This window comes from the organism of the source record quoted next, unplaced genomic scaffold, assembly GCF_019419815.1.
Source record: "Pyrus x bretschneideri cultivar Hongxiangsu unplaced genomic scaffold, Pyrus_bretschneideri_v1 Contig1, whole genome shotgun sequence".
NCBI classification, from domain to species: Eukaryota; Viridiplantae; Streptophyta; class Magnoliopsida; order Rosales; family Rosaceae; genus Pyrus; species Pyrus x bretschneideri.
The window spans coordinates 5,605,832-5,631,817 of record NW_025999390.1 but is presented as its reverse complement, the minus strand read 5'-3'; the positions used below and the strand labels follow the sequence as shown (position 1 = coordinate 5,631,817).

The 25,986-nt window shown below is 37.0% G+C and overlaps 4 protein-coding genes and 1 long non-coding RNA gene across 11 annotated transcripts; 3 read left to right on the top strand and 2 right to left on the bottom strand.

The window, feature by feature from the left end:
• The first annotated feature begins 3,949 nt into the window (after positions 1–3,949).
• Positions 3,950–7,056, top strand: LOC103957133 (aldehyde oxidase GLOX1). Of its 2 annotated transcripts, none has more exons than XM_009369226.3 (3): positions 3,950–5,132; positions 5,377–5,537; positions 5,669–7,056. In XM_009369226.3, the coding sequence occupies exons 1-3, from the start codon at positions 4,713–4,715 to the stop codon at positions 6,837–6,839; spliced, it is 1,752 nt and encodes a 583-aa protein (XP_009367501.3). In that variant the 5' UTR covers positions 3,950–4,712; the 3' UTR covers positions 6,840–7,056. The 2 variants fall into 2 exon arrangements, with proteins under 2 accessions (XP_009367501.3, XP_048437577.1); XM_048581620.1 differs by having other exon boundaries at positions 4,998–5,132; positions 5,367–5,537.
• A 2,581-nt stretch (positions 7,057–9,637) lies between these two features.
• LOC108867936 lies at positions 9,638–11,823 on the bottom strand. The gene is made up of 4 exons (XR_007257373.1): positions 11,117–11,823; positions 10,770–10,952; positions 10,100–10,366; positions 9,638–10,016 (listed from the first exon to the last, which is right to left on the bottom strand). It is a non-coding gene; the product is annotated as an uncharacterized LOC108867936 (long non-coding RNA).
• A 137-nt stretch (positions 11,824–11,960) lies between these two features.
• On the top strand, positions 11,961–16,841 carry LOC103957102 (casein kinase 1-like protein 3). Of its 4 annotated transcripts, none has more exons than XR_668655.3 (17): positions 11,977–12,188; positions 12,308–12,348; positions 12,780–12,849; positions 12,975–13,123; positions 13,352–13,447; positions 13,547–13,617; positions 13,749–13,810; positions 13,896–13,959; positions 14,189–14,273; positions 14,715–14,841; positions 15,034–15,116; positions 15,283–15,364; positions 15,514–15,650; positions 15,785–15,955; positions 16,094–16,319; positions 16,431–16,531; positions 16,637–16,841. XR_668655.3 is itself a non-coding variant. In XM_009369189.3 (15 exons), the coding sequence occupies exons 1-14, from the start codon at positions 12,113–12,115 to the stop codon at positions 15,950–15,952; spliced, it is 1,311 nt and encodes a 436-aa protein (XP_009367464.2). In that variant the 5' UTR covers positions 11,977–12,112; the 3' UTR covers positions 15,953–15,955; positions 16,094–16,635. The 4 variants fall into 4 exon arrangements, 1 of the variants encoding a protein (XP_009367464.2); XR_668654.3 differs by having other exon boundaries at positions 16,094–16,326; XR_668653.3 differs by having other exon boundaries at positions 11,961–12,188; positions 16,094–16,531.
• A 2,060-nt stretch (positions 16,842–18,901) lies between these two features.
• Positions 18,902–21,912, top strand: LOC103957454 (VAN3-binding protein-like). 2 transcript variants are annotated; one of them, XM_048581586.1, is made up of 9 exons: positions 18,902–19,062; positions 19,147–19,445; positions 19,540–19,596; positions 20,171–20,242; positions 20,456–20,840; positions 21,017–21,172; positions 21,278–21,327; positions 21,460–21,517; positions 21,602–21,912. In XM_048581586.1, coding segments are annotated over exons 1-9 (1,269 nt in total). In that variant the 5' UTR covers positions 18,902–19,061; the 3' UTR covers positions 21,793–21,912. The 2 variants fall into 2 exon arrangements, with proteins under 2 accessions (XP_048437543.1, XP_048437539.1); XM_048581582.1 differs by lacking the exons at positions 21,460–21,517; positions 21,602–21,912 and having other exon boundaries at positions 19,543–19,596; positions 21,278–21,415.
• On the bottom strand, positions 21,284–25,436 carry LOC103957455 (probable lactoylglutathione lyase, chloroplastic). 2 transcript variants are annotated; one of them, XR_007257361.1, is made up of 10 exons: positions 25,229–25,436; positions 24,390–24,594; positions 24,184–24,308; positions 24,003–24,067; positions 23,446–23,658; positions 23,286–23,333; positions 22,572–22,679; positions 22,317–22,457; positions 21,981–22,137; positions 21,284–21,697 (listed from the first exon to the last, which is right to left on the bottom strand). XR_007257361.1 is itself a non-coding variant. In XM_009369607.3 (9 exons), the coding sequence occupies exons 1-9, from the start codon at positions 25,428–25,430 to the stop codon at positions 22,096–22,098; spliced, it is 1,149 nt and encodes a 382-aa protein (XP_009367882.2). In that variant the 5' UTR covers positions 25,431–25,436; the 3' UTR covers positions 21,900–22,095. The 2 variants fall into 2 exon arrangements, 1 of the variants encoding a protein (XP_009367882.2); XM_009369607.3 differs by lacking the exon at positions 21,284–21,697 and having other exon boundaries at positions 21,900–22,137.
• Positions 25,437–25,986: the final 550 nt, after the last annotated feature.

Below are 25,986 nucleotides of genomic sequence, written 5' to 3'. Positions count from 1 at the left end.
CACTATCACTTTCTGACCTATTACCAAGTTACCCTTATCTACTTTTCTATCTAATACCAAGTTACCAACTATTCAAATCTACAAACAAGGCAGCAGTAGCACGCAGAGGCAGAGCTTCCCCAGAAAACCTTCCCCAAAAAACTAAATCCCTAACTTTTTCAGAATTTCAGAAACCCTAACCTTTGGGATCTTGCTGAGGGCACTAGGGTGACGGTGCTGGGGTGACGGCGGAGGGGTGATGGCGACGTGGTGACAATGCTGCTCCAAGCAGCGTGGCGATCGGGCTTTTGGCGCACGAGAGAATAAGCAAAAAGGCGAAGAAGGCAGAGGCAGACTCAGGCGATCGAAGGTATGGTATGAATAGGATGTTTAAAACTGAAAATCCTTACCCAAACGGCGTCGTTTTGGGTTTGCCTCACCGCAAAACTAAGGTGTTTACCTCACTGCCCAGCCTCAAAGGCGCCCTAGACGCGCCCCGATGCGAGTTCTTTAAAACATTGTGGTAAACATAGATTGATATCATGGTAATATATTGATATGGTTATGATTATATTGATATTCCTTCCAATACTAGGACACGATGGAATATTCAAATCACATATAAAGGGGAATGTCCCTGCTCTCATATTTCAAGTTCTAATAACCCAAACCCTATTCCTTGGCAAAGAACATATTGTATACTGAGAGTAGAAGACTTCATTCTCTTCCATTCCATAATGTCTTCGTCTGCAATAGTGGGATATTTTGGAGTATTGGAAGGAGAAGACAACTTAGAGTTCATCAATGGCTTCATCTTCATAACCATGTCTCTGAATTTTACAGATAAGTTTATTTCCTTTTCATGTCGATTTCGTTATTGTATTCGTGATCCTAATGTCTTGTTGTTGCTCTTATGATTTCAGAATATATCTTACACCTTTTCAAATTCCCCATAACTTTCTGTAAGGAGCTTGATGCTATGATAGCTGACTTTTGGTGGGGACAAAAAGACAGAGAACATCATATCCATTGGGTCTCCAAAGAGAAGCTATGCCTTTCTAAAGCCGATGGTAGGCTTGGGTTCAAAAATTTTGTGGACTTTAATGACGCTCTACTGGCAATAATTTTTTAACGGAATTCCAAGTGGGCAGAGGTGCTTAAAGCACTCCCTAATTGTTCGTTCCTGGATGCAGAAAGGGGTGACAAAGCGTCGTGGGCTTGGTCTAGCTTATTAGCCAGCAAAAACATATTACTTGGGGGAGCACATTGGCAGATTATGAATGGAAATGATGTGCGGGTTTAGATCGATAGATGGATTCCTTCCATTTCGTTGGGCCGACTAAGGATTATGATGCCATGTTAGAAACTTCAATCGGTGATTCGGAGCTCAGTGACAGATTGGTGTGGCCTTTTGAAAAAAGGGGAATTTTTTCTGTCAAGTCAGGATACCATCTTATAGAAGCCCGGGTCCATCGTCCTCTACATTTATTCCCAGTTCTATCTGGAAGACTATGAACCATACATACAAACCAAAGGTTCGATGCTTCATATGGAAAACCCTTCACTTCGCCATTGCAACCATGGCGAACTTATTCAAGAGGAGATAGGCGCAATGCCCTGTTTACCCATTGTGTTCTTTACACGAGGAATTAGTGGAGCACTTATTCCTTCTGTGCCCATGGGTTGAATTAGTTTGGTTTGGGGGTGCTCTTAATTTAAAAATTAACCCTGCTTTGATCACTACCTGGGCAGAATGGCTAATTGACATTTCTGAGATAAATGGGGGTTCTAAGTCAGAGGTTACAACGAGGCTCTCCTATATTGGCTTCACATGTTGGCAAATCTAGGAGGCCCATTCTAATGCGTTGTTTAATCATGTTTCGATTAACCCCAAGACAGGTAGTCATCTTAATCGCCAACTTGGCTGGAACTTTCAATGAAGCTGCTTGCCCAGTGCACTGCACCTCTTGGCTGAGTTCCCCTAGTGCTGTTGAGGTCCATTGGTCTCCGCCTTGTCCTAAGTTTATCAAAATCAACGTTGATGCCAATAGGAGGCCAAGTTTGCAGGTGTGGTTGCGCGGGATATGGAAGGAAACTTTATAGCAGCTTGTCGATACTCCATCAAAGCATCTAATGCAACGGTGATGAAAGCAAAGGTGCTTCTCCATGGATCCGAATTGTGTATCTCCCGGGGATGGAACTCGGTGATCATCGAATCTGATTCGATGGAATCCATTGCCAGCCTTAGGAATACTTCAACTCTTGGAAGTTGGGAAGCCTTCCCCATTCTTATGAAATGTAAAAGACTGGGGGATAATTTCCAAACTTGTCGCTGGTCTTGGGTTCCAAGATCTGCCAATCGTGCAGCGGACTTCATTGCGTTGAGACAATGTAGGGAGATGTGTGATGTTATGTGGGTCGATTGACCTCCCTCTTCCTTTGTTCATGTTCTTTGTAACGATGGACTCCTATGCCCTCCCTAAACACCCCGGTAGTTTGAGTGGTGACGTTTTTAGCATTGGATGCGGCGTCATTGCTCCTTGGACCACTCACACTACTTTCTACTTTTGCTAGTTCTCAGTTGTTTGCCTTACTGTAGGCTCTCTGTATTTCTCTTTGGCTTCTTTGCCCTAGTTCCATGGATTCCAGTTTCCGAAAAAAAAAAAAAAAAAAAAAAAAAACTTTCATACTTAACAACTCACTACTAGTGCAATATGCCTCTCTGTTCTTCAATTATTGGCCTCATGGGCCCTAATTATATTTGTTTGTTAAATAACTATTCGTTAATCTTCACGTGAAGGGACCAATTATTGCCAGATGACGTAACCGTGATGATGTCACGCTGTTATGGGTTGTTGTCACCAGCCAAAGGTTAAAAAGGATTCATCTTACTAGTTACTAATCTCACATAAGAAAGTTAAAAATTTCCAAAGCACATTAAAAATACCAAAATAGTTTAAAAAATATCAGCACATTAAAAATTTCATAATAATTAATTTGTAAGTGTGAAAAATATTAAAAAAAATATGCTAACATAAAATTGTGTCTGGTAAACGAAAAAATAAAAGTTCTGTGTTTCTTCAATATCATGGGTGTAAAATAGCAAAAAACAAAAGTAGTTCTACTCATGTTTCTAAAAAAACGCTTTCTAAAAAAACGTTTTTTTATGAAAGGCAGCTGAACAATTTCAATTAATAAAACTGTCATATTGATAATCCTACCCTCCTCTCTTCTTTTTACTAAAGCATTTTTAGTACTATAGTTTATCAAACACTTATCTGCTTTTTTCACAGTTGTTTATTCTTGTAGTATAGCATAAGCAGTTCTAAAACGCCACAACAATCTCAAACTAGCTCTCAGTCCATCTAGCAGATTGCGCAATAAGAGAGAGAGTTTTTTCTTCATCTATAGTTTGAGTTGTTTAAACTTTTCTCTCATTAAAATTATCAGTTATGAGAAAGCTAAATTAATCAAGCATGGTAAGTGAGATAAATCTGGCTAGCACAATCGAGACTCTTTCGAATCTACCTTCTGTCAGACTCACTACGTTAACTGGAGAGCTAGTATCAATCACTTCTGTTAGTAGTCAAGGAAAGATTAAGATAGGTAGCCCCTTTAAACACGTTCACATTGAGGTCTGGTAGTGTTTTTAGCACCCACCTTCCCCTCTTTTGTTTAACCTTTTTATGGTGATGACAGTATTTTGTCTGTATATTTAAGATGATTATTAAGTTGTCCGGTTTGCACCACCACCTTATTTTTACTTTTCCAACTTTTTTTGGCTGTTTGGCCCGTTTTGGGTGTTCAATGGATATCACTTTTGACCACTAAGAAAGAAGTGAAGGACAAGGGTGGGTAGCCCCACGAAGCACGACATTAATTTAATATAGCCTATTAAACACGTTCTGCAAAAATATATTGAATAAAAAATGCTTATATATAGCCAGCTTATCGTTGTGCTATTGTTAAAAGAATATTGAGTTTTCTTATATATCTACAAGAAGGCAACTTGACCGTACAAACTGCTTGTTTTCCTGAACACAAAGCAAGTGTGAGTTGACTTCAATTTTTTCTTTCTTTCATTTTCGATGAGAAATACTTGTTATTGGCATTTTAAAAAGTTATCACACACTCATTTTAAAATAAATACATTTTACTTCAAACAGTGTTAGACGGCACATTGTTAGTACCAATAACAACTTACTTTTCTAATTTATTATCTTTCTTTTTTTATCCCTTTCATCTGGATATTTGACCCAATAATTCGAAACATGGTGACAACTGAAATCTAATTTGGTGCTTCCTATGAGCTCGAAGCTGATTCCAACCCAAATGTGTTTACAGTTAAATTTTGTAATCTCAAAACTAAATCTTAGTACGACAAACAGTTTTGTTCCTAACTCCGTCATGTTACACATTAACTATATTAACTGTCGAAGAATTGTCTAGGCCGAAACTTTATTTTTTTTTCCTTAATTTGACTTCAATAAGAGGTGATGATAAATGTCTCACCATCTTGACTCATCTTTCATCATCCAATTTTTATACCCACTTTTTTTTTCTAAGGGAAATTCAGCTGTTCCAAAAATTTGGTACTTAATTAGGTGAGTTGGAGATGGCACAACCATCCAAAAAGTCATTCAAAGCTGGAGAATTTTAGAAGGCATAAAAGGAGCACCAAGAAATAAGAGAAAACATTGCAAAGATCCTTTTTCTGCGCACCCTGTAAAATAATGTCCATCTTTCTCAAACCCCTCCCTCTTCTCTCCCTCTTCTTCTTCGCCTACTATCTCACAAACCCTAATGTGTTTGGAAACTTTAGGGTTCTTGAAACCCCACTCATAGTTATATACAATGGAGGTGGTGAAGAAAATGGGGCCAACAAGTATGATGAGGGAGAGTATAGAGGTGGGTGGGAATTGGTTTCTGAGAATTCAGGTGTATCGGCCATGCACATGACCATCATGCCTAATAGTAACAAGGCCATTATGTTTGACGCTGCCGGTTTCGGTCCATCGGAGATCTCATTGCCTCCTGGAGACTGTCGTCAGGTTTTCGATGAGAGGGATGAAACTGGAGAAGACTATGAATTGGATTGCTGGGCTCATGCTGTGGAATTTGACACTGAGACTGCAGCTATTAGGCCGCTTAAGGTATGTATAAACTAGTTTAAGGGTTTCATAACTACATAATATTTTGAGAATTGGTTACGAACTTTAAATCGAAAAAAAAGAACGAGGAACACTAAACAAAATATATAAAGGCACTAAATTAACTGTTGTTTGTATAAGTGTCTCGATTCAATTTTTGGTTAAAAAAATTTAACCAGTTCAAATATTTGTGCATATTTCCATTTGTTTTGCTGTAACTTACTTTGTCTTTGTTAGTTTAAATCAGATCTTGACAGACACATGGTGCTCATCTGGTGGATTATCAGCTAATGGCACTCTTGTGCAAACTGGCGGATGGGCTGATGGAGGGAGGTCTGTGAGATACCTCTCTGGATGCAATACCTGTGACTGGGAGGAGCACCCCATGTCACTTTCTACCTCAAGATGGTATGTTATATTAATTTGTTAGTTTTTCGTTAATTATATCTGATGTGCTTATAAATAACTGTAAATTATTGATCGTGAAGTTAAAACAAATATTGATGATACTAATCTTAAGTATTTTACATTTTAAATAGGTTCTCTACCCAACAAATATTGCCAAATGGCAATTTCATATTGGTCGGAGGCCGGCGCATGTTCAATTACGAGTACATCCCTAAGGGGGGAGATTCTAATGATGTTTACTTTCCATTACCATTTCTCCAAGAGACCACTGACCCGTTTGAGAATAATCTCTACCCGTTTGTTTTCCTTTCCACGGATGGCAACATTCTAATATTTGCGAATAAGCGTTCAATTCTACTCAATCTGACCACCAACAAGATTGTCCGGGAGCTTCCTGTCCTTGACGGTGGGTCTCGAAACCACCCTGCATCCGGCACGGCGGCATTGCTACCCATAAAACTCGGTGATCCGAACGCGAAAGCAATCCGGGCCGAAATCATAATATGTGGTGGAGCGGATCCTAGAGCTGGAAAGTTAGTTGAGAAGGGTATTTTCGTAACTGCATTGCAAGATTGTGGAAGGATTGACATAACGGACCCAAAATCCACATGGCAGAAGGAGATGATGCCAACACCAAGGACTATGGGAGATCTGCTGATCCTTCCCACAGGTGATATCCTTATAGTCAATGGGGCCAAAAAGGGAATAGCAGGGTGGAACTTCGCACAGGATCCGAACCCGACCCCATTACTTTATAGACCCGACAACCCAACAAAACAACGGTTCACAGAGCTAAAGGCGACAACGATACCGCGAATGTATGGTTCAACCTCTACGGTATTGCCAGATGGCAAAATATTAGTGGCTGGGAGCAACACAAATTATTACTACAATTTCACAGGCGTAGAGTATCCGACAGAACTTCGGGTCGAGAAATTTTACCCACCATACTTCGACCCTTTACTCATCTCGGACCGACCCGCGATAACATCGAATTACAATGGTAAAATGGTAAATTACAGAGGATATATTGCGCTGGAGTTCAAGTTGAAGAAAGCTGAGGTGGACCAATCAGATTTGAAGGTGACCATGTACTCGCCACCTTTCACAACACATGGTTTTTCCATGGGCCAAAGGCTTTTGGTATTGGCCACAAAGAAGTTGGAAAATGTGGAATCGGAATTTTTTCGGGTGGAGGTTGCCGCGCCGCCATCGGCGGAGATTGCTCCTCCGGGTTTTTATTTGATCTTTGTTGTGCACAATGGAGTTCCGAGTTCTGGGATATGGGTGCAAATTGCATAGAGGATTTCGTGCATCTTTTTGGGTTGTTGTACATACATTGAGACATATTTTCATTGATGGTATTGTAAACTTGAATATACTTCTCATTAGGGGTGGGTTCAAAAAACCGAAAACCAAATCGAACTGAAGTCGGAAAAAAAAAACCAAACTGAAACTGTTAAATTGAGCCGAACCGAATGAAGTTTTTATAATTAATTATGAATTAATATTTTTATTACTTAAACAGTGTGGTTCTTTCAGTCTGAAAGGTAAACCCTACCCCCTTAATATTTGATAGTAATGCTTACTATTGTTGTCCATTGGAATAATCTAATGGGTGAGGAAGGGGTTTGTCAATTAGAAAAAATGGGAGGTTTTGATTTAAGGGCTTGTAACCTTTGGCTGTGCATCTGATGAATCCTGACAAGGAGGTGCTTCTGCATCTGAAAGCGTGTGCGAGGCGATCGGACTTCCAATTGGGTCTGAACATTCATACCCTTGTGGTGAAAACCGGGTTCGACTTCGGTGTTTCTGTTAAAACCAGTTTGCTCTGTTTGCATGCAAAATGTGGGTATTTGGAACATGCACATAAAGATTTAATCTCTTCCCTTATTATGGTAGAAAGGTACCTCCATAATCTAGATATCTCTATTCAGATTTGGTGTAATTGTTAAAGCTCTGTGTCAGCTTATCTGAAACATTCTTTTAATGCGAATGTACATCTCCACTGCCTGAAGGCGAATTTGAAACCCGATTGCTATGCCATGGTTGGCGTACTTTCTGCTTGTGCAAGATAAAATTTCAAAACCGAATAAAAAATACAAAGACCGAACCGAATCGAAAAAAAACCTAAGCCGAAAAAAAAAATGAACAGAACCGAACAAACCAAAATTTCAGTTCGATCCCAATTTTGACAAAAAAATCAAACCGATTTGAACCGAACCCGACCCTACTTCTCACAAAAAAATCTTGAATATATTGGATCGAGCAATAAGGCTAGCAAAAGAAAATCCTACCAAAAGGGGTAGAAGAAAAAGAAAAAAATACTTAACCTAACTGCTGTTACTATGAGAGTTGCCGTAATGGTTTATGCAATGAGATGCAACTAGATATATGTGTAGGCAACATCATAACAGCCAAATTACTTTACCAAACTCCAAAATATATATTTGTTTTTTTTTTTTTTTTAACAAATGATATTATCTAGAGAGTAGGCTTAACCTCATAATGGACTAGCAATAATTTGATTCATATTCGCCTTTTGGAGATAATCAAATTTAAAATATTTCGCCTTTGAATTTGGATTGACAAAAAATATACTTGTTAAACAACGTATGATTAGAGAAAACAACATAATTATCGTCTAAATTTCTCCCTTAAACATTACGCAAGTGTCAGTCCAAATTCAAACATTTTGGTCCGTCATCTATTCTAAAAACCAAATATTATACAATATTTCAAAGGCTTGAACTAATTTATTTGTCTTCTCTCTTAATTAATTAACTAGCCTCTCTGCACGCACTAACGTGCGTGCAAGAGGCATTTTTGCATCACGGGCGCTACGCGCCTCTAAATGTGTATTATGTTTGTTTTGTTCCATTGTGGTTGTCAATTTATATGCTTTAGAAAGTATGATACCAAGTTTGGAGGTGAGGTATGAAATGTAGAAGATGACTGCTCCTAATTGGAAGCAATAAATTGAAGTTGTTGACATGGATACTCTCTCACATGCAGCAATGCCTATTACGGTGTTCTCAAGCACGTGCGAAAAACACTTTTTAAATCATGGCACGCTACACGCAACTTACACATTTTAGATGTATTTATATGCGAGGATTGGTTCAAAGTATAGAAACATAAAATAAAGGCGATTATCATCTCTAATAATACAGGCGGAATCTAAAGTATTTTGTCTAGAATATGTAAAAAAAAAAAGTAATAAATAACAGAGAAGATCCTTATAATTTAGTTGCAACTAAAAGTTAAAATAAAAAGTATAAAAACAATCCGAGAAATTTAATTGACCTTGATGCACATGACACCAAAAAATATAATGAACTCATATCATTCCGTCCTGTTGAAAATTTAATGCGTTTGGTTAAAATCAAATATTAGCATTATTTGTAATTGAAGTGCATTAAAAGTTGAAAAAGGGAATTAAACATTAAAAGAAAGAATGTAACCTTATGTTGAATTCGAGGGAAGCAAAATATCTTTGTACACAACATTTCTTGTGAAGACTCCTTCATTACCGTGTAACTCTTCTTTCTTTACCAAGACTTTTGTTGTAGACGTTGAAACTCCTCTTGATAAAGCCACGTACAATTGTCCATGACTGAATACGTGATCTGGTAGATAAATACCCACATTTGGTATTGTCTGCCCTTGTGATTTATTTATAGTTAGTGCAAAACTCAATTTCACTGGAAACTGTTTTCTCATCATTTCGAATGGGAGTCCTGCACTTTCTGTGGTCTTTAAAGAGATTCTTGGTAAAAACACTCTAGTTCCAGCAAATTGTCCAGATAAGATTTCGGCATCAATTAGATTATTGTAAGCTCCATGGCAAGCCAATCTTGTACCATTGCATAACCTCATCATTTCATACGCACGTTCAAAAGACCTTCTATTTATCACAGGTGCTGGACGCTCTTAAATTTTTTAAATGTATTTGATAAATGTGTAAACGAAATAATGTTAATGTTTAATCATACGACGTAGGTTACATTTCTTCAATATATCATGACCAAATTCTGGTACTTTTTGATACATTGATTCAAAACAAAAGATAAACAATATGTACATCCAAAAACATAAAGTTAACTTGTAATGTCATGGTTCCATTAATAAATCATGGCCTCTTTAATCATGCTCTGTTTTAATGGTTTAGTCTCATTAATCATGATCTTTTTCATGTCCACTTACTACTATATTTCCCAGTTTTTTTTCTCGCATACTATGCTATCTTTACCAACCAAACAGCCTAAAAAGTTTGTGACTCATTGCACCTCTGCAAAACATTCTCCTTCACTTACAGAGTAGCAAGAATAAGGCACCACCCAATTGAATATAGTTAAATAAAAAAGGTATACCACATTGTACAATCACATGACAATAAAGAAGAAACCTGACTGCCCTTTGAAGCTGATTTACGCACAGTGCACGAATGAAGAAATCAACAGACCTAAAATTGCAACACTGTTCCAAAAAACACATCCGAAATTTAGAAACCCCAATTTTATTTATGCAATGAAAAATAAAAAAAAATTAAATTAAATTACCACTAGAATTCTTTATGGAGAGAGCGAGTCTGAGTCTTCGGAGGATGCGATCGTAGTGGGAGAAGGGGCGGCCGAAGGCGACAAAAACGACGGCATTAGAGGTGGAGTGGGGACGGTGAGAGAGAGTGCTTGAGAATGTGGTGGACACAACTATGGTAAAGAGAGCCTTGTCCTTGTCTCGTGGCGAAAACTCCTGCTATTCGGTTTATGATTCCACTCTCATCCCCAACGAACACTGAAATAGTATGGCCACTGATTCATACCAATCTACATACACAGTATTTCAAATGTAAACCCAATTATCAATAAGAAAACAAAAATCAGCAGAAACGTGCTTATCGACAGACCTAAAATTGATTAATCATGTAGCTTTACAGCTGAAAAAGGGTACATACATAAGAAGCTGCACATGCAGAACCTCAACTCACAATTGAGCAAATTAGGAAAAAAAACCCATATCATAATACAGTCGAAATACAAAACTATGCACAAACATAGGAACTATCTTACAATTGGGTTTTATAAAAAGGTGAGACTAAACTCAAGAGAACAAAAAATCCAGCAGTAAAATGAAACTAAAGAATCAAACCCCAAGAACAAAATCAGAAAAAAAAAAAAAATGGAGAAATTCAAAAGGGTAATGGAGAAATGGAGGTGAAAAGAAACGTACTGGGATCTTATGGAGAGGTACATGGGACTTGAAGTAGATGTAATCTCCAGGAAGAGTGAGAATTGAAATATATGCTAATCAAAAGTCCAAGCAACTAATGAGGAAATTTTCGAGCAGTGCAACCATGTAAATCCATGGAATTTTCAATGCTTCGACACTGTAGTCCCAATCATTTTCACGAATCTGCAAGGAACAAAGAAAATGAAAAAAGTGAAAAATCAGAACTGGACTTGGGGATTTTATGTGGCTCTGTAGATGCCCAATCTAACCCATTGCGTAAGATAGTCACCATTCCGAATTAATGACAGAAAAAAAAGCCCATAAATGAACCGTAGGAAGTTGGGTACCTGGAGAAGATGGCAATGAAGGCGACACTTTCAGTCACAAATAGCTTAATCAAAGCAAGATCCAGATGAACAACAAATGGGTAACTGAGACAGAGTGAGAGAAAGATCGAAGCTTACATGAAACTTGCTGGTGCGATTGGTTCTGAGTGAATTAGTGGGATGAAAACTCCTTTGTATTTCTGCTAGTGCGGTTGGAGCGGTTGGAAGAAAACTGCAGTTTCCTTCCATTACGCGTTTTCTTCTCGCAAGTAGTGGGAAGAAACTGCCTCTACTATTTTGTTAATATATTTTTTTATGACAAAATTATCCCTGTTATTTTGTTTGTACTATTTTCAGTTAGTTTTAGATTTTTTTTGTTTGAGGGGGTTTATAGTCCAATTTTTTTTGGTGAAACCTTGAGACACCAAAATTGATTGCTGGCTTTCTAATATTAGAGATTAGAGATTAGAGATATTAGAGATATGGTAATTAGTTCCAACAAAAACAAAATTTGGTAAGTTAATTACTTTTCCTTTCTTTGTTCAAAAAAAAAAAAAAAAAACTTTTCGTTTCTTTGACCAACAGAAGAACCAACTTTTACTTTTTACCTTTTTTTTATTCGGGTAAAAAATTCTCCACAACCGACTTTTATTTTCCAACACTTTGAAAATAATTTACCGCCATCGTAGCTGCACTTCCCAATACTTTCAGGAATTCAATACCCCCCCCAAAACTTCACAAATACCAAAATTTACCCCTCATTTCTAGATCCGTAATTACCATGTTCGCCCAACTCTTTTTCACTTTCACTTTTTAGATCCCGTCTCTCTCATCTGTGGCCGCCATCCGAGTCCTGTTCGTTTATTTTTTCAGCCTCTCTCCCTCCCTGAAAATCCCCAAATCGCATTCGACCGAATCGTCGTCTCTGCTATTCGATCTGAACCTCGCCCTAAAAACCCTATCTTTCTCTCTCCCCGTCGACGAATTCAATCAGTTCCAGAGAAATTAGGGCTTTTTATGGAGAGAATCATCGCAGAGAAGTACAAATTAGGTCGCAAAATTGGGAGCGGATCGTTCGGTGAATTGTATCTTGGTTTGTGAATCCTTCAATTAGCTATTTTTACCCCTTTTTTCTTTAAAATTTTGTTATGTTTGATCCTACTGATTAATTTTTGTAAATTTTGATTTTGATTTTTTTTTTTTGTTTTTCAGCAACGCATATAGTGACTGGCGAGAATTTGGCGGCGAAGATTGTAAGTTCGATTCGATCCCATTCATTTTTCAAATGTGATAGGATAGTTTGAGTGTTTGTTTCCGAGGAAAATAATTTCCGGGAAAAAATTGAGTCCGCATTGTATGTAAATTAATAGCCTGCGTTTTGAGCTGATCAAATTATGGTTCTTGTGATTGTTAGTGGAATCTTGTGTCAGAATTAGGTAAGGTTCTACGTATTTTGGTACAGGTGGGCGAGTGCATGTTAGGATAGTATTGTAGGTCTCGAAAATTTCAAGAATTTCATAACTTGGGTGCATTTTGGAGTCGGAAGTTCTATCTTGCGGTTAGAATGGATATGTGTTTTGAGTGGGGAAGCATTGTTCTCATTTACCTGTTCTCGTTTCAGGCAGACGAATAGTATGATGTACGAGCGATTGGTTGTAATTTGTTTTATTTTTTATTTTGGCAGGAAAATAACAAGACAAAACATCCACAACTTTTGTACGAGGCAAAGCTTTATAAAATTCTACAGGGAGGAAGTAAGGATTCAATAGAAGTAGTGTTTTTTTGGAACTACGTGCTCTCATAAGCTATCACCTTGGATCTTATTTTCACTATACACACACACACATATATATAATGACTTGAGTTTATGACCCTTCAGGTGGTATTGCAAGCATAAGATGGGCGGGATTTGATAGGGATGATAATGTCCTCGTCATTGACTTGCTGGGACCTAGTCTTGAAGACCTCTTTGTTTACTGTGGGAGGAGGTTTTCACTGAAGACAGTCTTAATGTTGGCTGATCAGATGGTAATCTAGAATATTCTCTTTGATAGCTTGTAATTTGTTAAGCATATAATTAGTTGTTGTTGGAAAGCGGTTTTGCTTCTGTCTTATGGATTGCTTACATAGATTCTTGCCATATTATTTCGTCAGTTGCAATTTAAAACGTCTCACTTTTTAAAACCCGCACCTGATTACTGAATGCTAAATGTTTGCGGATCTGTAAATATGATTCCTTTGTTCATTCAATTGCAGATTACTAGAATAGAATATGTACATTCTAAAGGGTTTTTGCATAGAGACATCAAACCAGACAACTTCCTCATGGGTCTTGGCAGGAAAGCAAATCAGGTAATGTTAATGCATTCCTCTTCAACGTCTAACTTGCAGGAACAATAAAGCTTTTAGGATTTCTCAGTTATTAACCATTGTTAAATACACATTAATCAGGTTTATGTTATTGATTTTGGACTTGCAAAAAGATTTCGGGACCAAAATACACACCGGCATATTCCGTACAGGTAAAATTCCATAATTTGGTTCGTACTTAAATCTAGTGGGAATTTTGTGTCTTGAATGAGCTTTTCCTACTCTCAACAGTATTTCGCTTCTCAGTATGTGTTGTTATCTTTTCTTTTTCAAACTCATACAGAGAAAACAAAAGCTTAACAGGAACTGCACGCTATGCTAGTTGCAATACCCATTTGGGAATAGGTAAGTAGAGATGTACTGTTTATTTAATTTTGTTCGAAATGTTTTGACTATCTTTTTTTCTCATTTTTTGGGTTCATTGTTCTAGATCAGAGTCGTCGGGATGATTTGGAGTCACTTGGATATGTTCTTCTGTACTTCTTAAGAGGAAGGTATGCCATAAAGTCAAACCTCTTTTCTGAATGAGAATTTTATATTTTGAATTATTTTCCACTCCAGTTAGGATTCTTGCTGATTTACTTTTATTGGTGAAACCGATGCATTGGCTATTGCAATTTCATTTTGATGACAAGCACTCTTCGCACAATGTTTTGACCAGATATCTGGGTACTCCTCTATACTATTTTTTGGCCTGGCTGACTAATTGGTTTCTGCATTTAGCCTTCCTTGGCAGGGTCTAAAAGCTGCAACAAAGAAGCAAAAATATGATAAGATTTGTGAGAAGAAGCTATCAACTCCCATTGAGGTATGTGCATCTTGTGGATAGAAGGATCATGTTTAGAACTCAATCCAACATGGCTGACTTGTTGAATGCTGTTTCTGTTGCATCTCATCTCCTAAAATTTTGCATTAGGCATTTGTTTTAGTTCTTTCCCATTTTATGTTACATATAGAGTTTACCGGGAATTGTCCCATATAATCTAAATGAGTTCAGATTTTAAGAATTCTTATCAAGAAGTATGCAATTATAAAACAGCTTGCAAATTTTTTTTTTGATTGTTTTGTTTGTTTGTTTGTTTGGTTTTTTTTTTTTTTTTTTTTTCCTTCTTTTCAAGAGGGGGGGTTTCCTAATTTCTTTTGGAAGCTTTCCAGAGATTCATTACAATTGAGCAAGAATTTATGATGTATCCTTTTTGTGTCTTTAAATTTGTATTCTCTATGTACTGATGTCACATTTGTTTTCCAGGTCTTATGTAAGTCGCATCCTGTGGAGTTTGCATCCTATTTCCATTATTGCCACTCTTTAACATTTGATCAACGCCCTGATTATGCATTCTTGAAGCGCCTGTTTCGTGACTTATTTAGCCGTGAAGGTATGATATTTATTTCACCATTTCTATATTCCTGCAACCTATAAATAGTTGTAAAAAATGCCAGTGCTTTGTACAAATGAGCTTCTGCTTCATGGAAAAGTGTATAGAATTATTAAATGTGCTGATCTAGGTGTATTTTGAACTGGCAGTCTTTGTCTATTGATGTTTAAAATTGCTTTCCATATCTCACAGGATACGAGTTTGACTATATATTTGACTGGACAATTCTAAAATACCAGCAGGCACAGCAGACAAGGACTCAGGGTCAATCATCTGTTAGTACTTCATTACACTTTCTTTTATTACTTTCTCCCATTAACTGCTGCTAAAATTGTATGCACAGGTCCAAGTTCTGTTCCATGTATGTATCTAATTTTCCTTCCAAGTACTGATGTTATCATTCTTACTCGTTTGATTTTGTTTCTTCTAAATTCATCTCAGAAACCGCAGCCACCTGTAGTTGTCGCTGGTCGAGAAATTCCTAGCGGTCAAGCAGTGCCTACGGATGCGATGAGGCATAAAGGTAAAGGTCCAGTACTCCGGTTTTCACTTGAGGGAAAGCTTTTGGTATACTAGAGCCTTGTTGCTTACATTCTCGGGGAGTCTGTTTATCCAGAAAATGTTGGTTTATCAAATATTTTTTATGTCTAAGGTTTTATTTATGGATTTCAGGCATTCATGATGTTCCTAGACCAGCTGAGGTCACAGCAAATAAGCGGCCAAGCAATCATGCGCATCCAGATGTTCATATGCAATATAGATCTTCAACAGCCCAGAATTTGGGTGCTAATAATCCTGTTGAGAAACACGTAAGTAACTTGTAATGTAAACCATTAATGTTTGCTTTTGCATGTATCTCTCTCGAGTCACCTCCAATATTCTTGTTTGCACGGAAGATGTACTCATGTATTTCATGTTATGCTGTACTGGGTAATTGTTTCAGAATGCGAGTAATGCACCTATGCCACCTACTGCATTTTCTCTCAGAAGGCATTTTCAAAAACCAGAGGGGCCAGTTGAAAATGCAGACATAGGCCGGAGAGTTGGGAATCAAAATGGTGCTTCAAGCAGTTGGATGCCATCAGTAAACCAAATTTCTTCAGCAAAGTAATAGGTATGGATTTTTATCGTGCGAAATTATCTTTTGTATGCTTTACATTTGTTTTGTGTATCAAATGAAAGATAATCGCTCCAAACTGCATAAATAGTTTTCAAGCTATTCAGCCTTGGTTTTTTTTTATTTTTTATTCAGCTATAGATCTGAAGGAGATTGCTCAGAGCATGTGTCTTTTGGTAGCAAATGCCATGAAGTTTGGGTTGCTTGTTTTCTCCCATGTCAGATTGCATAACACATGTGAAAACTTCAACTGGCAAAACTTGAACGCACAGGATGTGCTTGCACTTCACACCACAGAATGGAGTTTCCGGGTGCATCAGTGGCAAAAATGACAGCCCATATCGTGTTGTGTGGATGATGTGTAAAGTGTATTTTCCATTATTCTGATAATAGATGGTAGATAGATCATACTATTTCGTTTTCTTTTGCGGCGTTACAAGGTTGTTTTGACCATGTATTTCATTCAATTCAGGATTGAGTTGCTTTCTGTTCTAAATCTTTTTCGGATCAAAGCCCTGGGTATGTTCACCAGGTCCTTCAGAACCTGGAAAAAAGAGTAAACTAGTATTTCAGGTATCGACTGCATTGACCTTTTTCTCAAGGGAAATGTCCCTCTTGGAGTTGCTGTGTTTCATTTGTACATAAAATGCTCATTAATGTTATTTTTCTTTGCTTCAGATCTTGAATGGGAGAACTTCATTGGGCGTCTTGATCTCATTGAAGCTTTAAGCAGTCCATAATTTGAAGCAGTAACGAACCCTAATTCGTCCGAAGCCAATCGTAATCGTAGTTATGAACTTACGATGCATTTTCTTACATCACATAAATACAAATGTCTGAAAGATGTTTTCTCCATCCATTCTACAAGGCTAAATTTTGTCTCTCCTCTTTTGTTCATGGACTTCTTGTGGTGTTCTATAACCCTTTGTATTTGTTACTTGCCACTTTTGAATTTTATAGGTCGGAAATTGTAAGTGTATCAGCCTCGTGAGGCTGAGAGATCAGGGGGTATGATTATTTGGATTAAGATAATTAATCACGAATTTTAAATAAATTATTGGATGTAGGAGTGGGGGACCTCGGAATTGTTGGTCCTCACTCTCACAAGTCACAACTAAGACATGATTAGGCTCTAAGTAATGATGAAAGTTGGATCTTAAACTGATGCCAATTGCTCTTGCTGCGTGGGCCTTCGAGGGTTGTTGGAGTGGAAGTACAAAAATGAAACACAGGTGTGATTGCGGCAGCATCTCGTTATTAGTTCATGTCTTATAATGTAGATGGATGATAGATTTGTATGCTTAAAGTATAAAATTAGTAAATCGGACACATATTATAATATAATTGCAGTATTATGCTTTGCGTGACAGTTCCACCGAACAATTTCTCGTAGAAAGAACCCTTTACGCTACTCGGACACAGTAAAAGTGTTTTGGTTTTGTTGTTTTGACTACAAAAGTTATATACAAGAGAAAGTGAAGAAGCAGCTTTATACACAGACTTACTTTAAACCTTAATGTAGGGCACACATTTGTTAGATTTCATGCATAATATATTTTGGTCGAATATTCCCTAGATTTCATGATTATAGGCCTGGTGGACGTGGCAGCCATGGCCCATGGATCGCACAAATTCAGGAGAATGGACACAGGTGTATTGCTCGCGTTCTATATCAATAAAATAAAGAAAAGTTAATGAAAATAGTTTGAAAATTTTGAGTTTTAATAATAAGAATAAAATAAAGAGTAAAGTGAATAATATTAGGATTGACTTTTTAATGTAAAAATATGATTTTTCGTTAAAGTGAACAGTACCGAATTTTTTTCATTAAAATTCCCATAAAATAAAGACATACGTAATTTTCTTATATATATTTTTGTTTTATTACACAGAACATTACGTGATAATATATTTATATCATATAAATTGTTCTTGAAATCCAGAGGGCACTGTATTGTCAAGGGCCCGTCAGCCCCGTATATAACTATAAGACGAAGATAATGGTGACAAAAGGAAACTCTGGTAATGATGAACAATGGCCGCTCTGAAAATGGATCTTTGCCTATTTATGCATAATAAAGCACTGAAATGAGGAAAAGGAGAAGGAATAATGAAGTGGCGACAAAAGATGAATATTATTCAGCTTTATTTGTGTCTTTTTGAATTTGTAGCGAAATGATTTTTACACTTTATTTTATCTTTGTAGATTTTATTTTAAGTGGTTGATTTTATAAAATGTTAAAATTACTAATAAATTAGTAACGTTTTTCACAACAAATAAGAACTGTTTGGCTTGTTTTAGCTGAATAGTCATCAATCCGTAATTGCAAATCAAAATTGATATGTTTACTGAAGTCATATAGTAACACAAAAAGAAAAAAAGAAATACACTTGTCAAATTACTATTTGTCTGCAAGGAAGAAATGTCCATTCCTAACGTGTAATGGAGTCATTCATTTGTTATTGCAAATGAGAATTGATATGTATATTGAAGTCACTGGCAAACACAAACAACAACATGAACCAGCCTTATCTCATTAGATTTTGTGTCTTATCTTCCGTTAGCTCAAATGCTATATATATATATATATATTAAAGTTTCTTTCCGAGTTTTTCTAGATCTTCCTCTGTCATTTTTGTTCCGAGCATCTGTCTCATAGTTGCATTTTCTAACTGAAGCTGTAGATCTTCGGTTCACGTGTCCAAACCACCTTAACCAATTTTCTCTTATCTTATCTTCAATTGTTGCCACTCCTACTTTACCTCGAATATCTTCATTCTTAATTTTATCCATCCTAATGTGCTTGCACATCCAACGAATCATTATCATCTTCACTATTTTGCGCTCGTTATTTTTTACCACTCAACTTCCGTGCCATAAAATATTACTAGCCTTATTGCCGTGAGAAGTCAAGTATTTTTCAATAAAAAAAGCATGCAACTTACTTTTGCAAAGCCATGTTAAATAGGTACTGCATAGTACACCCTCCTCTTCATCATCTCATTCATTCACTCTTGCTTTCATAGCTCAACTGAGATGCTCCCAATACCAGAGCTTTTCCGATGAGTCACCACTGAATGAAAATATTTATTTGGCTTCAAAAGTAAGAAAACAGAAACTTCATAATATTTATTTATTTGTTTAAAGAATGACTGGTGTAATCTAACTCTGTGTGTTATGGTGATAGTGAGCTCCTGCAGTTTGAAATGCTCAACAAACGGACTACTGCATGGCGGGCTGGAGAACATAGACGAAAATGGCGGTATAGTGAGCGGAACAGCGGGGTCGTCTGCACCACCGCCAGAAACTCCAACGGAGTCGATGGAGTTTCTGGCCAGATCGTGGAGTCTCTCAGCCATGGAGATCTCCAAAGCTCTTTCCCACACACGTGTGAACGTTGCTTCCAAGACCCTTGACAAGTCAGCGTTCAGTTCTGATGATGGTGTTGAATCACACGACAGAAGTTCCATGCGTTTAATGGAATGTGTAAGTTAATTAGTTTCTTAATTATACTTAGCAAATTATGCCATAATCTATATTTGTGTTAGATGTGATCTTATGAACATCTTGGCTGCTTCAGCAGTTACCCAGTGGAGTTAGCCCTCCAGTTTCGCCAAGAGACAGTGAAGAGATGAAGGTACTCTCACTCTCTCTCTTGAAAAATGATCGTCTGGTACCATAACACATGCACGTGATAGAACCATTAGTTAATATGATATGAGTAGACGACATAATTGTTTTATGCTTCTGACAACTAATAGTACTCGCATATAATAAAAATTAATATTCAAAGTTTTTCCTTATAAAATGCGATTTTAAGTGTTTTTTGTAACTATGAATTTTGAGGGCTGACTTGTGAATAGTTAATAATTATCGTTTATGAGATTTAGTTGATGAATTATGACCTCGTCTAACAAAGAAAAAACTTGGTGCTGCTAGACCAACTAACGCGTATAATTGATGAATGTCTGCTTGGAGGTTGTATCATTTTTGAAATTTGATTTGGGAGTGCAGAATCATCATCATGTGTTTATGTGCACGAGTGCATGATTTTAAACCAAATCTATAATTTCGTACCTACTATTTTATCATATATACTAAATTACTAATACTGGATTACAAAAAGCTTCTTTTTCGATTTAAATATTGTATAATGGGGCACAATCAGAGCCAGGAACTTTTACTGTTTTACGGCCGGTTAATATGTGCAGGAGTTACTTTTACTACACCAAGCACTCCACCCAGACTTCCTTTCCAGCCAGCAACAATTTCTCAATCATGGGGTAACTTCAGTTTTCACCACTCAACTTATCTTGTACATGAACTTCTTGAAGCGTAATTGTGATTTACGTGGGCCTCTTTATTTATGTCCCTTGATTCTCTTTTGATTAATTCAATCGAAATGCCAGAATACAAATAAGGCCAGAAGGAAAGCGGGTGTCCGAAAATCATTTGTCGTCGTAATTTTTCAATTCCTCATTGTTGTATCCCTGCAGCTATACAAGAGCATTTTGCGAGGGAAAACAATGGGCAGATGGTTAAAAGATCAGAAGGAGAGGAAGAAGCATGAAATCCGAACCCAAAATGCGCAGTTGCACGCTGCTGTTTCTGTGGCTGGGGTTGCTGCTGCTGTAGCATCAATTGCAGCTTCAACTGTATTTCCTGAAACATCAGCTGCCAACCAGAAAACTCCAGTATCCGAATTGAGGATGGAAACATCAGCTGCGCTAGCATCCGCAGCAGCTCTAGTCGCTTCACGTTGCATTGAGATTGCGGAGGAAATGGGAGCCGAGCATGATCATATTGTATCAGTTGTCAGTTCTGCAGTTAATGCAAGGACTAATGGAGATATCATGACCTTAACTGCAGGAGCAGCTACAGGTACACTAAGACTCTACAAGATGTACTAAATTCCATCATTTTACACTTATATTCAACCAAATTTTAAGCTAATCAAACGCACAACTCAATAAAGTTAAGCGCACGCTAGTTTAAAACATATTAGCAACGGTTAAACTTGATTGAATTAGCTAAAGCAGTTTATGATCAATGCACAGCTTTACGCGGAGCAGCCACACTTAAAGTGAGGCTGCAAAAGGAGTACGGTGGCACAACTGTTGCTCTGGCCGAGGAGAGATGTGAAGGCAACCAATCAAATGCAGCATTGAACTTTGTCTCAAATGGAGGGGAGCTCCTTAAACGTACGAGGAAAGGTAAACAAACGGCATTATTAAGACAGGCTAATGCAGCAATAATGAATTCAGCTAAATAACTTCATGGATAAGTTGAACACACCATCATGTAACTTATGAATGCAGGTGCTCTTCACTGGAAGAGGGTTTCTTTCAATACTAACTCAAATGGGCAGGTAAAATACCCGATACACGAAAATTTGGAAAAGAGTATCAACTTCTAAGTTGAAGATTTACTGATTAGTTATAGACCTACTATTTCTAAAACAGCATCACCAAATACTTATTCAGAAGTGGAATAATAACAGGTTTTAGCCAAAATGAAAAGCAAGCATATTGCGGGAACATTTACAAAAAAGAAGAAATGTAAGAAAATTCTCATACCTTGATCAAACATTTTACATCGACTTCTACCCTGTCAACCGTGATGCCATGCTGTGATGCATGCAGGTGTGGTCTCTGGAGTCTACTGTGACATCCCAGCTTGGCCCGGCAGGGAAAGAGAAGATGGCAGCAAACCAAGGGCATACTTTGGGATAAAAACAGCTGAAAGGACAATAGAATTTGAATGCAGAAGTCAAGGTGACAAACATATGTGGACTGAAGGGATCCGTCATATGTTGAATTTCATGCCAACATAACACAATTCCAAGAAAGGTTAAAATTTGGATTTATGTAAAATTGAACGTGTTAAGTTTTTCACAACAATCAATGTGCAGTTATCACAGAATCCAATTCTATATCTACGTTTCGGTGGGAAAGAATGGAACTTATAACAACTGTTACAATCTTATACAAAGTAATGTATCTATAAGTTTAGTTTGGATACGTTCTCTCATGGCTGCTTCAAGATAAGTAGCGTTAGGAGGTTAGGATAATTTACAGTCAAAATTGTTACAAATCTTCCACAGGCTCAGTTTTTTAGTTGTTGGTGATGCTTTTCTTCACTCTAATTCCTTCAGAAAATCAGCATTATCAACAAAGACCTGCAAATTGGAGAGGGCAAAAAAATCGGATCATCTGCTTTAAAATATGATAATGATTCATATAAAAGGTACGAATATGACATAACACCAATGTGCTATTTCAATATTGAAGTTTGCACTCTAATTGGTACCAGAACTACCGACTAAGAAAAAATGCAACTAAATTGGACAGGACATACCGATTTCCAGCCATCAGGGTCGAGGCAAGCAGTTATCTTTGTGTTGATACCTGGCAAAGGCCCAGGATCAAGAATAATCTTCCCTCCACTTAGTTTGATTGCTTCTGCAGTCTTGTAAACATCATCTGTGCCTATTGCGATCTGTTACAATTTGGGATTCAGATTTAGTATCCTTCGTATAGTAACATGGAAATTGGTGAGCAGACTGGTATAGCTCATATCAGTGCTTTGAGAAATAAAATATCTTGTAAATACCTGCGCGTAACCATTTCCCTTGTCATAATCTGTGATCCCATAGTTGTACGTCAGTTCAAGCACTGCATTCTTATCTTCAGGACCGTAGCCCAACATGGCAACAGTATACTGGTAAACAAGCAGAACCAGCTATTAGGTAGAGTAGCAAAATGCAAATACTGCTAAACAATTGTTTTCTATTTAATCAGATATGTTAGAAGGGTGAAATAGGGGAAGGGGACACGGCTAAACCCCATGGCGAGTTCATAAAATGTATTTTTTGCGGGCAGACATTAGAGCAAAGTTGTTAGAACAGCGGCTAAATTTATATAAAGCGACACTTAGTTCTAGGATTCTAATTGGTGGGAATACATTTCACGAGTCGCCCCTGTAGCAGTCAGGCTCAAAATCATAATCCGGCAAGAAGGTATGTTATGGGATGCCTTCAGTAAACCACTACTGCCATGTACCCAGAATCCAGGAAGCAAGAAGCATTGTGAAAATAATGAAGAGACAGCTCACAAAAGATGGCCTCTAAATACAAAGTGGTATCACTATGTATGGGCACTACATCAATTCATAAGGGTCTTCATGCCCATATCACGCCTACACAAACAGCCACATAAATGGCAAATTTGTGATGGCATGTTGCCGTCACAATTTCTATTATTCCAGGGGTATCATGCGTATCAGCCTATAAGGGAATTTGTCAGTGGGTCGCATGTGTGAAGTTACCTTGTATTCAGGTTGATCTCTCTTGTGGAGAAGTTCCATCCCATAAGCCTTCATGTTAAAAAAAACACAATGGTCAAAGCTTCAGGAAAGCTTACCTATAAAAAGCCGAACCAGGAACAAATATTTAAAAAATAAAAGAAATTCGTTTAAGACATCTCACCTTCTTATAAAAGTTAACAGCACGGTCAAGATCACCTACACGAAGCATCACTTGACGGAAGGGCTCAGGTGAAGGCCCTCTCTCCAAAAGCTCAAAAGTGTAGCCATCGGGATCCTCAACAGAGGCAACTATTGTACTGCCACCTTTGGCAGGACCAGGTTCCTTGGTAACTTTCCCTCCCTTTGCCTTTATAAGTTCCACGGTTTTGGTTACCTACAGAAAATTTGCATTAACTTAAAGAAAAAAAAAATTTGGCATATAAAACATTATGGATAAGAAATGAAAATTGTAAGAGATAATGCTCCAAAGCTTCTGAAGAGTATGGATGTTGAACGGACAAAAGAGAAAGACAGAAGGTAAAAAGATAGACAATGAATTCATTCAGCTTAAAAGTTAAAGCTGAGAAGAGTATTGATTGTAATTGTAAGTAAAATTCATTGGTTTTATAGTTCAGTAGATGGACAATGAATTAAAAATCCAAACCAAGAAAACGCACAAATAAGAGTAGTTTGTCATGAGAGAAAAACCACAGCGATATTAAGAAAAAAAGAACTTACATCTTCAACTGCAATGCCAAAATGGCCAAAACCAGTCCCAATGTTGTACCTGTCCACTCCGTAATCTACGAGTATAACATAATGCAATTCACATTCATATGAAAGCATACAATATAAAAAGTCTTTCTATTAAACTACAAAATAATCTTGAACCACACAGAATTACTTATAAAATACTTACTGTATGTAAGTTCAACCACAAAATTGGATTCTTCTGGTCCATATCCAAGAAAAGCATTCGAATATCGATCCTCAGGTATGTCACGTTTTCTTAACAGCTTCATCCCCAAACATTCAGTATAGAATCTGCATCACAAAAGATTATAGTCTTGTCCAAAGAACTATGCGATACGGAAGCAATATTTCTTCTACTAAAAAGAGGCATACTTTATAGTCTTGTCCAAGTCCCCAACACGATAAACAACATGAAGCATTCTTCTTTTGTCATTTTTTACCCACTCCAGTGCATTTTCCTTGGCAATAGCGGTGCCTGCCTGTGCCAAATTCGCAACTGGGGCAGCCTCTAAAGGGTTTCCCTCTCCTCTTAGCAACTCAGATGCTTTTGCACCTAACAGTTGTGATTGAGGTAGAGCTGGAAAACCACCCCAAATCATAAGCGCAAGGCATATTATAACCAACTGATATATTTTGTTAATCAAAATGTAAATTTAATTAAACCGAGTGCCCCCAATTCTTTGTTAAAATTCTTAACTTGATTAAAAGTAGTCAAAATATATGAAAAGCAGGGGTAAAAGTTTTGCAAAGGTGAAGCATTATACATATTAATTTATGCTGAATCATGTAAAGGTCACACCTTTTATTTATTTTTATATTGGAATTAATTTAAAGGTTTTCTTTTTGATATAGGAACTTTTGCAAGGGCAATTTATCTTCAGAATTATAACAGTTAAACTGAAGCTTTCGTATAATTTGAATTTTCTTAATCTTCACGAAAACCGCATTACGAAATTTGATATAACTACATTGATTTTGCCCAAGAAGAAAAAAATGAAGCAAAAAATTTCCACTCTGTTATTATATCATACATTATTCAACCCAGAACTCAGCATAACACATATACATTGCACATTTGAGTTAAATTATATTGCTACAGTATAAAATTATAAAACAAAACAACCCACAATTAATCAATACAAATTTCACAAACACAAAATGTAATGGAAAAACAAACGTTGGGTTTTTGATACTTTGGAGGAAGTAATTACCAGAGCCGAGCTGAAAGAGAGCGAGTCTCCGGGAAGTAGAATAAGAAGAGGCAGAGTTTCGCACACCAAAGAACCTTACGGACGGTGGCGTTGGAGCCAGAGAGGGTCTTAAGAGATTCAGAGTAGCCGATAAAGATGACATTTTTTGGTTCCCTTTCTTCTGCACCACACTGTCTCGCTCACTCTGAGGAGTTATCTGCATGATGGAGAGATTGTAATTGGGCCTTGCATGTGCTAATGATGGACCCATTTGTTTTTTTTCATGACATGGATTTTGGTCCAACTTCTAATAGAAATATTTTCATTCCAAGTTTCAATGTGAGGTTTATAGCTCGTTTGACAAGTTTTTTTAAATGATTGAAATTATTTTTAGATAAAATATTTTTGGAACTAAATCTTAGTAAAAATGTAAATTAATTTTGGAAAATCACTTTAAGTGCTTCCAACAAGAAGCACGTAACTGTTGCTTTTAGCATGAAGCACTTCAAGTACTTTTGCAACTCAAAAACATTTTATCTAAAAAGTGTTTTCAATCATTTAAAAGCACTTGCCAAATAAGCCATTAATATTCTAGTAGATAGAGTGCTGAGTTCTTATGCATCAGTTTAAAACTTCTTTTAAGTTATTGTAGTAGTTTTGGTCCTCCCTTAATAATAATGAATTAGCTAATAATAACTAAAAAATATTATATTCACACATTCCAAATTACTTATCTCACACATTTTTAATTTTTTAATATTTTCTACACACCACTAATA

Coding starts and splice junctions, on each gene's coding strand:
- LOC103957133 (XM_009369226.3), top strand. CDS start 4,713: ATGTCCATCTTTCTCAAACCCCTCCCTCTTCTCTCCCTCTTCTTCTTC. Junction 5,133..5,376: donor CAGCTATTAGGCCGCTTAAG/GTATGTATAAAC, acceptor AGTTTAAATCAG/ATCTTGACAGACACATGGTG. Junction 5,538..5,668: donor TCACTTTCTACCTCAAGATG/GTATGTTATATT, acceptor CATTTTAAATAG/GTTCTCTACCCAACAAATAT.
- LOC103957102 (XM_009369189.3), top strand. CDS start 12,113: ATGGAGAGAATCATCGCAGAGAAGTACAAATTAGGTCGCAAAATTGGG. Junction 12,349..12,779: donor AGAATTTGGCGGCGAAGATT/GTAAGTTCGATT, acceptor TTATTTTGGCAG/GAAAATAACAAGACAAAACA. Junction 15,651..15,784: donor ATAATCCTGTTGAGAAACAC/GTAAGTAACTTG, acceptor TAATTGTTTCAG/AATGCGAGTAATGCACCTAT.
- LOC103957454 (XM_048581586.1), top strand. Junction 20,243..20,455: donor AACAATTTCTCAATCATGGG/GTAACTTCAGTT, acceptor GTATCCCTGCAG/CTATACAAGAGCATTTTGCG. Junction 21,328..21,459: donor ATACTAACTCAAATGGGCAG/GTAAAATACCCG, acceptor GAATAATAACAG/GTTTTAGCCAAAATGAAAAG.
- LOC103957455 (XM_009369607.3), bottom strand. CDS start 25,430: ATGCAGATAACTCCTCAGAGTGAGCGAGACAGTGTGGTGCAGAAGAAA. Junction 24,595..25,228: donor TCTCTTTCAGCTCGGCTCTG/GTAATTACTTCC, acceptor GTGGTTTTCCAG/CTCTACCTCAATCACAACTG. Junction 24,068..24,183: donor TGTGGTTGAACTTACATACA/GTAAGTATTTTA, acceptor TTATACTCGTAG/ATTACGGAGTGGACAGGTAC.